At 44.5% G+C, this 16,458-nt stretch overlaps 1 protein-coding gene across 3 annotated transcripts in view; it reads right to left on the bottom strand.

Moving 5' to 3' along the window:
- The window catches only part of TNR (tenascin R), a 381,470-nt gene that overhangs the window by 12,105 nt on the left and 352,907 nt on the right, over positions 1–16,458 (bottom strand). For all 3 annotated transcript variants that reach the window (XM_081865105.1, XM_081865107.1, XM_081865106.1), the window contains 7 exons: positions 14,096–14,215; positions 11,314–11,457; positions 9,719–9,838; positions 8,019–8,162; positions 7,703–7,833; positions 5,956–6,088; positions 515–666 (listed from right to left, as the gene is read on the bottom strand). In XM_081865105.1, coding sequence (XP_081721231.1) covers positions 515–666; positions 5,956–6,088; positions 7,703–7,833; positions 8,019–8,162; positions 9,719–9,838; positions 11,314–11,457; positions 14,096–14,215 — 944 coding nt within the window. The remainder of the gene's footprint in view (positions 1–514; positions 667–5,955; positions 6,089–7,702; positions 7,834–8,018; positions 8,163–9,718; positions 9,839–11,313; positions 11,458–14,095; positions 14,216–16,458) is intronic.

Here is a 16,458-nt window from a genome sequence, read left to right as displayed (position 1 = left end):
TGCCCTTCTAACTGTGGATTTTGCTACAATAAAATTCCAACTTTCTTGGTTTAAGGCTCTTTTAAAAAAGAAAGAGAAAGCTGTCAGCTGCCTTAGACTGTCCTATGCCAGTTTAAAAGCAAAGAGATAAAAAGAGAAGGAAAAACATTATCCTACGACATGTTGTCCAAAGTTCAAAATACAACTCAGTCGTTGCCGTGTGTGAAGTGGCAGACATTGTGCTGCATCTTGCCTTAGTGCTCATTCGCTCGATCGTGAGCTTGATGCGTACACTTTTCCCTGCCCATGGAGAGACTTAATTTATAGAAACTAAGGAAAGTACTCAACCATGAAGAATTATAACTTCAGCCACTCAGTTTAACAAAATGTTAATAAGGCATTCCACACATACCCGACTCAAATATTGGACTCATGAATCACATAACTCTGTGAAGCCATTAAACCCTCATAAATATGACTTTTTGATTGAAGAAGAAGAAGAGGACTTGCATAACAAGTTTGTTTGCTCACTTACAATCCATCCGCCTCCATCCGTGGTCATATCACAGTACACTTGCACTCTCTGGCCAAGATCCCCATTAAGAGAGATGGTGTAAACACCGTTCATCATGTCGCCATTCATCAAATGTTGGGCACAATCTTGAGGATTCATAAACACACGACCTCCTGTAAAATTAGTGCAGTGAACACGTCAGCAGTGATATCACACCTCTGCTTGCATATCACACTGGCAAACACTTTTGTTCATGATAAGCCAAGACTATGACAAGGGAGGTCAGATCCTGTGAGTGCTCTTGCTGTATGGAGAATAAACTGTGCCCATTGTTAAATTTAAATCAGTTTTGCTGATAACAGGGGCACTAAGGGACACTTCGAGTGTCTGATATTGCACAAAGAAAAGATGGAAGACTGGAGGAAGTTGAGGGTATTGGTTTAATCTTGTCCAGGACTTCAGCTGGCAACAGTTATCAGGGATGAGTCTTCCTGAGAACTTTTTAACTTTGGACCTTCTATACTTAAAGCATGGGTTCAACCAGACTTCCTTTTGTGACAAATTTCTTGGCAGTGATATCACACCTCTGCTTGCATCCAGACTTTAAAGCTCTGTGTCCAAGCAGGTTTGTTTTTGTCCCAGTACTTTCAGCTGGAAAAACCATGTTTTACTGCTGAATCAGAGCAAACGACAATCAGTTTTTCTGTGGATTGCTGTTTGATCCAATTCAGCGGTAAAACACAGGTTTTCCTGGAGAAAGCACTTGGGACATGGAGTTTTAAAACATGGACCTGTGCCTGAACAGTGTGGCACAAAATGAAGGCTGGGCAAGTCCCATGAGGAAAAAGGCCTCCCTAAGCAGAGGGTCAGCTTATTTCAAGGAGACTCCAGGGCCTTGACAAACTACGAAAACCTACAGGAAAATCTGGGTCTCCTACAGACAGAAGTCAATGAACGTAGGACTTCCATAGGCCACAGGGCAGGGGTTCAGGGCTCTGCAAGCTCGTTGTCCATCCCATGGCTAGGGGAAGTTGAGGAAATATATATAAAATTACCGAAAGAGAAATGGGGTGGGGAAACCAAATTTGATTAATTTCTATAACTATACCATGGTGATTTGATTTTTCTTGGTGCCAATGATGTTGTTTTATAAGTAAAAGTGTGGAATGTAGTCCGAGTGCTTTAAAAAAAAAAAAATTCTTACATTTAGATACCACCTTTGTCTTCCAAGGAGCTCAAGGTGGTCTATGTGGTTCTCTCCCTCCCCCTTTCATCCTGACAACAACCCTGTGAGGTAGGCTAGGCGAAGTGATGGTGTCTGGTTCAAGGTCACCCAGTGAGCTTTATGTGGGAGTGGGGATTTGAACCCTGGTCTCCCCACTTGGTCCCCTTGCCCTGATACTCTTTAGTGCAAAATTGGAGCAAATGCCAATCTGGAGAAAACCCAAACTGCCATTTTCTCTGAGCACTAAAGAGCGTTTTCCCCCAGGGGGGAGGAGCAGTAGGACAAGAGGAAGTCTGGATAAGCCCTTAGTCTTATATCACAGAATTCTCTCCCCCCAGCCCCAGAACAACCCACTCCCCTCTCAGCCAACAAAAGGCTAACTGCGGTTACCCCTCTGGAAGGAGCCTTGCTCACAGAATCTTCCCCCTTCCCGCCCTCCTTTAACTACCGGTATTTCCTCCTCCTTATCTGTTGCCCTGTCAGGGGACTTGTTTCAATTTCATAACATCCAAGCCTCCTGCGAATCCCTTGGTGCTCCATAGTGATTACTTATTTCAATTCATATTCATACCTTTTGAACTCTAAACAGACCTTGGAAGACCTGGGCGACATTAATAATAAAGTTTCCTTTGTGCCACTTATCTCGCAATTCTCCTAGAATCTCATGTACATGTGAGCCACAACGGACAGCTATTAGCATGGCTGGGGGGAATGAAAGCACCTTGTTATGTCTCTAGTCAACCTGAGCAGCTTCAAGTCTTTCAGTGTACAGCTGGGGATTTTCTCTTTTGTTAATCACACTTGATTGTTCTCCTGGAAAGCCTTATGAGAATCGAAGGAAGCTGGTGCTGCGATTCTTAGCTTTCTAGGGTCAAACTGCACATTATGCTAAGGGCATGTTTGAATCCTGCACTTGAGGTTCCCTGCATCTTTTGCTTTAGAAAGATCAGCTGCTGAAGATGGGGTTGGAGACTAAACTGGGGTTGTGATCTTCAGGGAGGTGTTCCTTCACCAGACCTTTCTCCTGCACTGTATTCATGTGGAAATTTGCCCCTCCCCCGTTATTATTTGTCTCTGGATTCGCTATGTTCTGCAGATTTGCAGATTTAGCTTGGGAGGCAAATGGCGGTGGCACAAGAGATTGTTCAAGGCTACCTAGTAAAGTCATCATGACAGAGATAAAATTCAAACCAAGCTGGTTTTCCTGACCTGTAGCCCAGTCACTTAGCCACTATATTACACCAGCTTTCTGTCATGTGTCTCATAACCCTGAAGCCCTTACTGCTACGTTATGCTGACTTTGTAATGAAAATACACTGTTTGGAGAGTACAGAAGTTGGTCACCTCAGCATATATCAAAATATACCAACCATGTAAAAACCAGCGACACTACACTGAATTACGCCATGAGGTCTGATATGCTTTTCATCTGTCAGCAAGATCAATCTAAAAGCTCTGCATTGGCTTTCATCCCTAGCAACATAAGTCACCCTAATCCTTTACACTAACTGAAGTGGAAGGGAGAATAATGCAACAGCCACCGATCTATAGCTGTATGAGGCAAGCAGGGTTTTTGGCTGTTGATAGCTGTTGCTGTTAACCGGCAGCCTTTTCAAAAACCTTTTCATGCACATCAATGAAGAATATATCCGCAGAAAGTTCAAAGGCAGCCCTTTTAGACTACTAGATATAAACACCAAGTGATTTCAGAACTATATGGGTGGACAGCTCCTTCCTGCTTCTTTTGAACAATTTAGGTACAGATGTAATTGGATTCAACATCCAACCACTTTTGTGCATCCCCTTTCTAAACAAACCATTCCACTCTGGGTGCCCTCTTGTGCTGTTCCTCAATCTTCAGGAGTATACACAAGAGCATTCTCCAGTGAGATATTATTATTTCTGTAGACACCTGCTTCTTCCGAATGCACCAATTTGTAGCGTAAACTAATCTAAATTCAGGCTGTGGAATCTTATTTTTTAAAAATACTTGCTGTATTATAAAGAAACAGATGTTAAGCAGTCAAACCTGTAGATAGAGTTGTTCATTTTCACTGACCCAGGAAAACACTGTTATGTATTGTTGGATGAACTTCAGTTATTTAGGCCTGGAGCTGTGTGCAGGATGCTTGGGGGACTTTGACCTAACACCTTAATGTCTACCTTGCCTTGTAACAGTAGCTGCAGTAGATTGCCTAGTTCAGTCCTGTAGTTAACCAATGGCTTCCTGCTGGTCCCAGGGGCATTTAAAGAGACGAGTGAATAGTAATTCCAGAAGAAATTCATGGGGGACTCAGAGGATCCTTTGGGGCAATGTACTCAAGTGGCGGCTGGGCAATTCCAGATACTCTTGAATTTGCCTAGTCTAGTTCAATTTCAATTCAGTTTTGGGTAGAAACAGAGACTTACACTGGAGGAAACACAGGAGGGGTGTGATGCTTCTGGACCTTTGAGCAGCTCTGGATACCACTGACCACGGTTCGTCCCTGTACTAACTATCTGTGGTGGGAGCTGGGGCCCCAGAAAAATGATGTTTCTGCTTCTATATTGATCATGGGTTCCAGAAGTGGTGTTGGGAGATTGCCACTGTCCCCTGGTAGCTGTTCTATGGTTTGCCACAAGGTTTTATTTTGCCCCTTGTGCTATTTAACCTCACTCAGAAGCTTCTTGTAGAGGTTATCTGGAAATTGGGAGTAATGTGTCATCAGTACACGGAGGACTCCCACTTCTACCCTTTTCATCAACTTCAGGTGAAGCTTTGGAGGTGCTAAACTGCTGTCTGCAACTGGTCATGGACTGGATGCAGGCCAGTTAACAGAAGCTTGGTCCATATTAAGGCAGAGGAGCTTTTGGTGAGTGATCTGTTTGGTGGTGGTATTCAGTCTGTTCTGGGTAGGGTTGAACTTTCTTTGAAAGATCATGTCTACAGTTTGAAGTGCTGTTAGATCTAGCCCTATCTGTAGAGGCGTGAGTGGCAAGAGCTGTGATCCCTCATAGAGAGAGCTAGCCTGGCCATACCTGCACTCATTGGTAACATCTCACTCAGAGAGGTTCACAGAGAGATCCACCTGGCACTGTCTCTATCCTCTTTTCAGTGCCCAGTGATCACTTTTTTTATTTGCCCAGGCCTTGCCCTTTACATTTGTGCCTTTATGCTGGATTTTTCTGCCTCCCATGACTTGTTTGTTTTTGTATGCTTTTAAAAATGCATTTGTATTCTTGCACTTTTATGCTTTGTTTGCAAACTGTGAGCCATGGCAGGTACGTGGCTAACAGATGTCTTAAATAAAAATAAATGAAATGATAAAAAAGGAAGTCTCCCTCCTGCGATCTTGTCATGCAACCCATCAGATTTAAACTTGGAGCCAAACATCTACTCTGTGGAAAAACCTTTGGAACGGTTAAAGAGAAGGGCTGTAGGTTTGCATGCAGAAGGTCCCTGGTTCCATCTCCAACATCTCCAGGTGGGGTGGGAGAGACTCCTGCCTGAAACCAGAGAGCTGCTGCCAGTCAGTGTAGACAGTAAGGAGCTAGATAGAGCCATGGTTTGACTCAGTATAAGACAACTTACCATGCACCTCTGGTTTGAACCCTTAACTTTGTACTCCACTCCATACTTATTTCTGCTTTTGCCTTTTTTGTGTGGGGAAGAGGGAGGATCATGCGTTTCAGCTATGAAATTTAAGTCAGCCATAGAAACCAGCCTGTGTATGTATGGAGGTGGGATAGTCTGGAGGTACTAAGATTATCTATGATTCTATGATTCTATGACAACCATATGTCAGGAGTGCTCTGATGGTGTTTCCTGCTTGGCAGGGGGTTGGACTTGAGGGCCCTTGTGGTCTCTTCCAACTCTATGATTCTATGATTCTATGATCTGTTAAGCAATATCAACTTTGGCATGGGCCAAGGAAATGTGTCTTTAAATCTCAAGGAAAAAAGATTACATGTTTTCATTTAAAAAAGCCAATCTTCTGATGGGACCTCAGTTAAAAGTGATTGTGACTCAGCTGAGCAACCTCAACAAGCCTTTGGTTGGCAAGGAGATGCTCCCTGGAGCCTGATGGGATCGTCTTTGGGCTCTAGGGTGGGTTCTCCTCATAAACCACTAGGACTCTCCAGGGTGTTCCCCATTATACACGATTTCATGTATGCCTGTATGGGCCTGGAATGGAACTCCTGTGGTGAGTTCCAACACATTTTCTCCTAGAAAGAAAGCCCCGTGTAACCCTCTCACCTGTAGTGAAGATGGTAGAGGTGAATCCACTCCTCACAGCATCCTGGGCTGCTTGCAGGCGCACTGTGTATTCTGTGTTTTCTGAAAGCCCTTCCAGGCGGATCCAGGTGTCTTCTGCATCCACAATCAATTCCTGTGCTCAGTCACGAAAAGAGATGGAAAATCAGAGATGAGCAGGAGAGATTTGTGGGGCTTACGTACATGGCTGGTCCAATACATTTTGGCACCCAAAATGGTGCCTGCCTCCCTGCCAGAGAAGAAGGGGTGAGGAAAGAACTATATCAGGAACAAGGGAAGGGGGTGGAAAGAAAGATCTACATCAGGATCTTCTGCCTGTGTGGGCCCTGCTGCCTTAGGTGGTCACCTCATCTTGCCTCATGGGTGGGCCTGCCCTGCTCAGGTACGTAATACAGAAGTGGAACCTGGAGGCATTTAGAGGATCAGGATTCTGGTCTTGAACTTAAAACCTGAGGGGTGTCAGGTTGTGTGAAAGCAGTCCTTCATATCTGGAAAGAGGCTGGAAGTAAATTGTGAGAATTGGAATACTGCTTAGGCACTTCCCTTGTGAATGTCTAGCAGGAAGACCAAGGGTTAAACACCCCCTTCCCATCCTGCCATTCTCCTGTGCAAGTGCCCTTGTCCCCAAATTTATGATGCAAGAGAAACACAGGAGTGAGAGCCTCATGTTTCCCTTGCAATGTTGGTTTCTGCCCCCAGCTAATGGGGGGTGTTAATTCCATAACTTCAGTTATGTCTGAACAAATCACACAAATCATTCCCACAAGATGTTCTCGGACACAGGAGGGGCCTGCAGGAGTGATATGGGGTTGTGGGGCCCCAATGAATTTTCCACATGATAAGTTTTGTGTAGTAAAACTACTCTTGTTCCCCATTTGTAGCACACAGTCCATCTTCCAGCTTGTCTCGCGAATTTGCTTTATTTCGTTTATTTATGGCAAAATGCAATATGTCACCCAGATAGTGCACACAAAGTCTTTTCAAATGCAGCGCTTACAACGGTGACATTAAATGTGCCATAGCTGATGCAATTTTGGATAAGAGAATGACTCTATTCCCCTCCACACCTTGCCGTTTAGCTGCAGAAATGGTATCCCATGAAGTTTCATGACTTTCTCAATTGCTTGTTTTGTGTTCTCCTTGTGTGAGTGAAGGCCACAAATCATGGCATTAGAAATGGCAGGCAAGGACAAGGGTACCCCCCTCCCCTACAAGAACCCACTTGTTACATGCAGGCAGAGATCTGGTGCTGTTGCTGGCAAAACACCTATTGCCTGATTATTATGCAATGGCTCAAACAGGGGTGGGAGATGCTTTGAGTAACTGTGTGAGAAAATGGTGGCTCGTGCTAGGGAAGACTGCTGGCCAGTTTTACTTGTATGTTATTTCTTTCCATTAGTTTAATGTTATCCCATTAGTATTTATTTCATGCTATGCAAATACTGTGCTGAAATGGTAACACAGCAGAGCTACTGTAACATCAAACAAAGGACCTGAAACAGAGAAAAAATGGCTTCCAAAGCAGTGACAAAAGGGAGGGAAAGTGACTATGAAAACTGCAAAAAACAGAACAAAAAAAGGATTGAGGGTTGTTTTTTTGGGGGGGGGTGTAGTGTGGTGGTGGAGGGGAATGAAATCACAACCTTCAGGCAAAGACACCCCCCCTGCACACCTGGAGATCATCTGGCTCCACCCTGGCATGAGAGACTTATTGGAAGAAAGGACCCACCTTTCGGCTCCCATCAGGTGACCGGTAAGTCATGATGTAGTTCTCAATCTCAGCCATAGGAGGCAGCCACGAAAGCAGGGCACTTCGCCGAGTCACTTCACTTGCAGTCAAATTTGAGGGAGGATCCAAAACTGTTGGCAAATGAATGAGAGTAGGGCAATAATTTTATTGCAGGGTTTTGTGATATGCAAGCTACAGTTTGAATACTCAAGGATATAAAAATCCTTCATCTGGAAGTTTGTTTCCTAATATCCCACAGGAAAACAAGTCGTCGATTGCTATTTCCTGGCAGTGAGAATTAATAGGCTATACTTACGAGTTGTAAAGTTGGTGAAGATGGTTCTGCTGGTGACGGGCCCATTGGTGGCATACATGGTGACGCCGTAGCTGGTACTGGGCAGCAAACTGATGAGTTGGTACTCCTGGTTGGTCCCGTCCACTAAAATGGTTTCCCCGGCAACTGAAATCAGGGGATGGATTGCACAGAACATGAGGCTTGTGAAATGACAGCCTTCTAGTGTGAGATCCAACTTAAATAAAATAGGCGTTATGGTCAGATAGCCATGGTGTCCAGATAGTGACAATAAGTTGGCCGTTGCCCCTGCTGGAGAATCCAAACTTGCCAGTGGTTCAGCCTCCAGGCAGGTCATAGCCTATGCAAATATGTCAATTCTTAAAAAATCAGGACTATTGGATACTTGCTGGAACTTGTGGGTGGACCACTCATAAGACTGAGATTAACGTGGAGAACAATTAGGTTGTCGGGACTGGGAGCTATGCCAAGGTGAAAGGAAACATCACTTCATGGTGGGGGGGGGGAAAATTGATTGTGTGAATCCATCCTACTACAGGAGGAATGTTACACTGGAAGTAGAGAATGTTGCAGAAGGACAGCAAAAACTCTGGACACTTTGGTCTAGAAGGTGCCAACTTGGCATCTATGTGTGCCTGTCAATACCTTCTGTAGTGCTTGTGAAAGTTTTCAGTAAATATCCCCTCAAAAATGCATGATCCACAAGAGATAGCTTTTCCTGATTAGTTCCTATTTGCACTGGCTCACCCTCTCCTACACTGAACATGCATTGGATTACAAGGTTAAACATCTTTTTTGGAATTGGCAGCCATTTTGTCTTGTGCTCCATATCCCACAGCAGCCATTTTGTGACTGAAACCAACAATGTTTTCTCAAAATCCCAAAAGTTCCTGCTGGTCCCAAAAGTCTTGTGATCCCTACTCTGGTCTTCCTGGACCACTGCATTTTGTGCCAGGAACTGTGAGAAGGGGTGGTGATGACTTGCAAAGTTCTTCATTCCAGAGAGTTACCTCACCACCTTGACGGTCAAGGATGGAAGCAAAGCATGGGCCAGGTGGATCGACCAGGTAGGGACACTCTAAGTGAAGCTGACCTTCACTCGGGGCGTAGCAAGGGGGGTGTGGTGGAGGCAATCTGCCCTGGGTGTCACCACTGAGGGGGTGACAAAATGCTGGGCAGCACTCACCACGGGACCTGCATGTCTCCTGGGAGTGACGTGGTGGCTTGGGCGCCTGCAGGCTCCGCGCTGCCCAAACAGTCCTCCCATTGCCTCCCCCTCCAGCTGTAGGGTGGCTGAGTGGGAGGAGGCAGGCAGATTCAGGAGGCCCCATGGTGCCCCTGTGGGTGGCTGGCCCCGCCCCCATGGACACCATCCCAGGCGCCCAATCAACTTGCTCCGCTGCTGCCTTCACTCAGACAATACCCAAGACTGAGGAGCCAGGCCAGAGTCTCAGACTTTCAAGGCCCAGATGAAATCCCATGGGGCCCTGTGTTATCGGCTGAACCACGGTCGCATCCTCTAGCACCAGCACGGTGCCCTAGAGAGTAAATTGGCTGCCAGAACCCTCCGTTTGAGACCCACATACCCGTCCCCTACTTCTTCACACCAACCTCCTCTACCTGCCTCTTTTGAATTCTCCCTCCCTGTCACAGGGTGCTCCCTCCATGCCCCACACAGTCCTTCATACCAGACACAGACATACCTGTGTCATGTGTGAGGACAATGACATAATTCTCAACTTCAGCCATGGGCGGGTCCCACTTCAGCAGGGCCTCTGTTGGGGTGATGTTCGTGGCAGTCAAGCTCTCTGGATTATCCATGGCTGCATAACAAAAAGGCAAGGTAAGGGAGTCAACACAGAAGTTCTTTCTTTGCTTCAGGCAGCAGCCATGACAAGGACCTGGAAGCAGCTTAAAGTCCAAAAACCATGGAGCAAAAATGTAAGGCAACTAGAACGAACTGCGTAGCAGCCATATGCTCATGATTCAGCAGCAAGTACTGTATCCAAACCACAAGTCATTGCATGTGAAGCAAAGCAAGCGCCCAAAGGAAAACCGTGCCATGGCTCTACAGTCTGAAGTTGAGGCCCGACTGAGATGTGATGGGACAGGCAGGTTATTTTTCATAGATCAGTCCCATTCACACACAAAGTGGGGAGTGGGGTCTGAATTTGACACCAAAAGTAATTAATGAGTTAGAGGGGGTGAATCTTCCTCATCTGACCTCTCCATCCCTCCTTTGCTTCACTGACATTTCTTGTGGCCCAGCTCTGGTTCTGGGAGTGAGCTGGGATGGAGAGAAAGGTCCATGGAGCTATGGAGAAGCAAGAGGCGTGTCCATTCAAATGTTAAAAACGGACTCCCTCTGCCCTTTATATGTGAATGAGGCATGCAAGCAAACATAGGAAAATGTCTGCCCCATTGCGTCTAGGCTGGCTCATTTTTATTTTCATTCCTCTGTAGGAAGTCCCTTTTCTATTGATCTAACAGTAGTCATGATCTTTTGGTATCTTGGAATGGAAGTGCTTCTGCAAAGGTACAATTTCAGAGATAACACAGCAAAGCATATAATGGCATATGATGTTTTCAACTGCCTCCTCCTCACAAAACCAATGGCATGAGATGAATGGCACATTAGGATACACCACCAACCCAAAATTGCAGAAGGCATTTGCAAGGTAAGGGCATTAAGAAAAATTGGACTCTGTTTATATTACTACCTGCCAGGGGTGTAGCCAGGATTTTTGTTGGGAGGGCAGGACTTAGGGAGGGCAGAACTGATGTGATTGGTCACTTAGTTAAGTATTTATATTTTTATAATTGATCTGGGGGGCACTTGTCCCCCTGCCCCCCTGGTTATGTCCATGCCACCTGTTGCCCCCATTACTACAGTTCTCTCAGCAGATTCAGTTTTGAGCTTAACAAGCATTTCTTTTGATGCTGCATTACTTGTGAAAGTATGAGTAGTGAATACTGTGCACTCCCAGTTGTTCATTGGCAGCCACCATTTTACCTGGCCCCCACCTAACATTATTATTAATTAAATTTATATTATGCCCCATATCCAAGATCACAGGATGGTTTACAACATAAAAATAGAAAACAGGTTGTTTAATCGACCGAAGGCTTGGTTACAGAGCAACGTTTTCGCTTGCTGCCGAAAGATATGTAACGAAGGCGCCAAATTCCTGAAGGAAGCTCTTGCCCCCAGCCATTGATGCTTCTTTATCCTAATGCCACCTGCATCCACAAGTCAACTCTGGACCATTCTGTGTAACCCCCAAGAGGCATTCCATACCTGTATACAGGGTGTATGAGAGAGGCTCACTTTCTTCTCTGCTTCGGACACTTTTCAAGCTGATCTCATACTCCGTGGCAGACTGCAGGTGGCTGAGCGTGTATTCAGTAACACCTTTGGCAATAACTAGGCTGTCCACTCGTCCTGTTTGGATGGAGAAAATGGCTCCATTACCACTAGCAAATCTGGGTGCACTAAAAATAGGCTAGCAACAGCCAGGTGTCAGCCCACAGATCTTCCAACTTTGATTGCTATGGAAGTCGCCAGAAGAGCACATCCTCTGGCTCAGGCTTCCCCAACCTCGGCCCTTCAGATGTTTTTGAGACTACAATTCCCATCATCCCTGGCCACTGGTCCTGCTAGCTAGGGATCATGGGAGTTGTAGGCCAAAAACATCTGGAGAGCCAAAGGTGAGGAAGCCTGCTCTGGCTGCTTCTCTCTTTTGTTTCTCCACATGGCTATCTGAGAGGTGGCCAAATGGAACTCCATGGAGCCCTTGGACTCTGGAGGACAGATGCACATCTTGATCAAAAGTTGGTCCAGTGCCAAGTGTGGTTGGAAGAGCTGCCCTAGCCTCTAGAGAAATAAAGCTGTGAACCGGACTGGCAGAGGACCCAACAGGGCCACCTCTCTCACTCAGACTGCCCTCCCACCTTCTCAGACTGTACACCTCCCACTGATGCCGCTATGCGAAGGTTGAAAGACATGCACCAAACCAGCATTGCTAAATCATCTGCAACTGAGTGTGGCTCAAGACTGCAAGCAATAAGAAACTACACAGTATTTAACTGGAAGCAGGAGAGAATAACCAAAGAGATTAGCTCAACCATGGCCTCTTCTTCTATCAGCTAAAGGCATTGGGGTGGGGATGGGAAAGGATCAGTTCACAGCAAAATAAATAATTCTAGGTATATTGAATTGTTCTAAATAGTTTAACTATTTTTTTTTAATAGCTCAGAGATCACTTCAGGTTTTCTGCATATGTAGGTTCAAATAATGCAGACACTCATCTTTGCCATTAAAAAGGAGCAAATAGTGTACTAAATTTCTATGTGATTAATTTAAGGATATTATAGTAAAGAAAATTAAAGATAGTAAATAATATTTAATGTGTGAGATATATACACACTAGAAAAAATATACATTTATCAAAGCTGAGAACAGCGTCATATGGGTGAAAAATAATCACATGGCATTATATTAGTATCACAGAACCATAAAATTACAGAGTTGAAAAGGACTCTGTAATTTATGGCCCATCTCTGTATAAGAATGTCTTCTTGTTGGTTGTTTGTCTCCAATAAGTTCATTTGTTCATAGGGGCAATTTCCCATATTTTCTGTAACCATTCTTCAAAAGATGGAGTTTTTTTTCTCTTTGCAAAATTGAGGAAGCATAACCTTACTCCCATTAACAAACTTGCAACTAATTGCATATCAATAAGTGCTGCTTCTGAGTTTAATATACACAGACCCTTAGGGGTCTTTGAAATATTATAACCTGTAATTTCCTGTTCTAAAATATTTGGGCAACCTAATGAAGGGGGTGGAAAAAGCAGCTCACCTTTATTTCTGCTTTGCATTCCATTCCTTCAACACCTCTAACAGACTTGTGACTTGAGTGTGTGGCATAGCAATAATAAATCCCTTGCTCTAGAAAACTGTCTACTCTGGTTTTTGAGGATGAGAATATTTAAATTGCGGAAGGAGCCCCACACCCCACTCAGTTCATTCTCTTTTGCAAATGCACAGCTTTCCTTGAAAAATACAGTGGTACCTCGGGTTAAGTACTTAATTCGTTCCGGAGGTCCGCTCTTAACCTGAAAATGTTCTTAACCTGAAGCACCACTTTAGCTAATGGGGCCTCCTGCTGCTGCTGCACTGCTGGAGCACGATTTCGGTTCTCATCCTGAAGCAAAGTTCTTAACCTGAAGCACTATTTCTGGGCTAGTGGAATCTGTAACATGAAGCGTATGTAACCTGAAGCGTATGTAACCTGAAGCGTATGTAACCCGAGGTACCACTGTACAGGAGCTTCCACAACACTCCCCTTGCTGAGGGAGACATACGGTAGGTGTCAGCAAACATGTAGAAGTAACACATACTGTACACAGATCCTCAGATATGTGTTTACACCATGCAATGCACAAAGCACCCTTTGGATCCAAAAAGCGCAGGCTAATAGTATCCAATGCACAGTGTATTATTTCTAGAAAATGTGTATTTCAAAGTAATTACCAAAAGTCATTTGGTTTGGAAGTCACTTGTTTGAGGTGCTTGTCAAATGGAAATGAATGTTCCTGACCAAAACCTTTAGCCTTCCTTTTATTTTAATGACCTATCTCTGTCTTTGAAGTGATGAATTCTGAAAGCCTGGACTCTTTAATCTTGTGGAACCCAGCTGAAGAAGTTTTTCAGGCTGCAACCGTATGCACACTTACCTGGAGGTCAGACCTATCAAACATACAGGGTCTTACTTCTGAGTAAACGGACACAGGATTGTACAGTTAGCTTCAAAGGAAACACACACATGCTAAGCTTTCCAGAGAGCAATGGGTTTATGGGACAGTTCTGTAGTTGGGGGGGGGGGTCAGCCAAAGGTTACACCCTCCTCACACACACCTTCTCAGGGACCTCCTAACTGGGAGCAGATGAAACAAGATGGGAGCAGGCAAATGAACCATCTAGGGTAGGGTTTGGTGAGAACACACAAGACCCTGTAAGAAAGCAGGGACCCTAAAACACCCAGGTGAGCTCTTTCCACAGACCCCTGGGAGTGTTACCTTGGGCAGATTTGTAGGCTATCCTATAGTGGTCAAAAGATGCAATAGGAGGAGCCCAGTGGACCGTCACAGAATCTGTAGTCACGTTGTCAATGGTCAGGTTCCTTGGTGGATCAATCCCTTAACGAAGCAAAGTAAAGAAATCAAAGCTGGCAAACATTTGCACATTGCACAATTCCCAACCGGAAATGCATAACTTCTGTTGATAACTCATGCTGATAACTGTGGCGACTCTTCTTAATAGCACAGTTACTTATCATCTAATTCACACACTTAACAATTGCTATTCAACATAACACTACACTTGACAGAAAAATATTATTTTCTTGCTGTTCGCAAAATTAATTTATACTAATGTATCCTGTCCCTCGCAACCTTTTGAAACAGGGTGTGACTTTTTAAAAAACTTTTATGATGTCAGGGCCTCGGGGAAAGTTGCAGTAGGTGTTGTGAAGAGGGAGTGGCAGTTTGGCAGGGGACTGCTATTTTCTGTCAGTAAAGCCATGTTTTATATGATGTATAGTTCTGGCCAGAGGTCATCTTTGTAGGTGTTTGATTGAGCACAGAAATATATAGCCAAAAAAAGACCATATTTGATGGTAAGGTTATGGTGGTGGAGGAGACACCTTTTGATGTACCAAAGTCTCAAAAGAGAGGGGGGAAAGGCAGACAGAGCACCACTGATCACTGTCACTTTCAATCAGTGATAGCTTTTTCTCTAAAAGTTTCACTTTTTTTAAAAAAAAACTAATCCCTTAGCTGTCACTGCTAAGGAGAAGACCTTAACATGTGCACCAAAGCATAATTGTGTGTGTATTGGCAGAGGCCTTATAGCAATGGCTCATTTGTCATAGTAATTGGCAAGGTAGTTAACACGATTATACATTTCATTCCTCATTTAAGGAGCTGATCTTGATGCCCGTGGGAATGCTGATTAGGAGAAATATTCAGCAATGGATCTAAGGGACATCTGAGAGAGACAGTGGTTCGCCACTTGCATCCTCTTTTGAATGCCCTCCCCATGGAGGCCTGCCTGGAGACATCATCCGTATCATTTAGGTGCCAGAAAACACTTGTGTTTTCTCACGATTTTTGGAACTGCAAACAGAAGCATTTTAATGCAGAGTAGTGGCGCTGTGGGTTAAACTACAGAGCCTAGGGTTTGCTGATCAGAAGGTTGGCAGTTCAAATCCCCATGACGGGGTGAGCTCCTATTGCTCGGTCCCTGCTCCTGCCAACCTAGCAGTTCAAAAGCACCTCAAAGTGCAAGTAGATAAATAGGTACTGCTCCAGCAGGAAGGTAAACGGCGTTTCCGTGCGCTGCTCTGGTTCGCTGGAAGTGGCTTAGTCATGCTGGCCACATGACATGGAAGCTGTATGCTGGCTCCCTCGGCCAATAAAGCGAGATGAGCGCCGCAACCCCAGAGTCGGCCACGACTGGACCTAATAGTCAGGGGTCCCTTTACCTTTACCTTAGTTTTGTTTTACTGTCTTTAATTTATTTAACAAAAATTATAGACCTTTTGATTGTAATAAAACCTCTTAAGTGGTTTACAAAAAAACAGGTTGCTGCTGCTTTTGTTTGTTTTAATTTGCTGCCTGTGTTGTTAATAATAATAATAATAATAATAATAATAATAATAATAATAATGTACTTTTTTGCTTCTTTAATTTTATTACTGGTGCAGGATATCAATTATATAAATAATTGAACAAATAATCAAGACCCAGAAAAACAGTGAAAGACCCCACAACAAATTCATGAAATCTTCTTCAGTACCTCATCACTTAATATTCTGGTTGTGGGAGAGCAAGATTCTTTGGCGTTACAGCCACAGCTGCCTGCTTCTGCCTTCAACTCTACCAAGTACAAGATTGCTACAGACATCAGTCTTCCTGCACCATTCAAGAGCCAACACCTCTCAGGTGTTGCTGTGTGTGAGGGGGATACAGTAGTGTGAACCCCACATGTTCTCTGAAGTGGGACAGCCCAGATGCAGGTTCTTCCACATACACTTCAGCTGGAACAATGTGTGCAGCTTTTCGAAGGGAATTTCAGAATGAACATGCAGTGAGTAAATCTGGTTTCTTGGCTGCTGGCGGGATTTTGAGGTTAACTGAGCATACATGTATAATTCCTTTGTATTGCCTTTGGAATCAGTTGTGGTCTCAAAACCCAGCTCTGAGACTACAGGAGGATGAATGTGAAGATTACTGTTACAGCAGCCCAGGGTAAATTAGCAGGCATGGGGAGGGGGGGGGGAAAGGAGATTTGGGATCTGCTGTAGCGTTTGACAGTTATGTGGGCATAGGCATCATCTGCTTGCACTGGAAGAGGGAGAGGTGAAGATAAGAACCCTTTT

Source organism: Podarcis erhardii (genome assembly GCF_964252035.2).
Source record: "Podarcis erhardii genome assembly, chromosome: 6".
Classification (NCBI taxonomy): domain Eukaryota; kingdom Metazoa; phylum Chordata; class Lepidosauria; order Squamata; family Lacertidae; genus Podarcis; species Podarcis erhardii.
The sequence above is the reverse complement of the archived record's forward strand: the minus strand, read 5'-3'. Positions and strand labels throughout refer to the sequence as shown.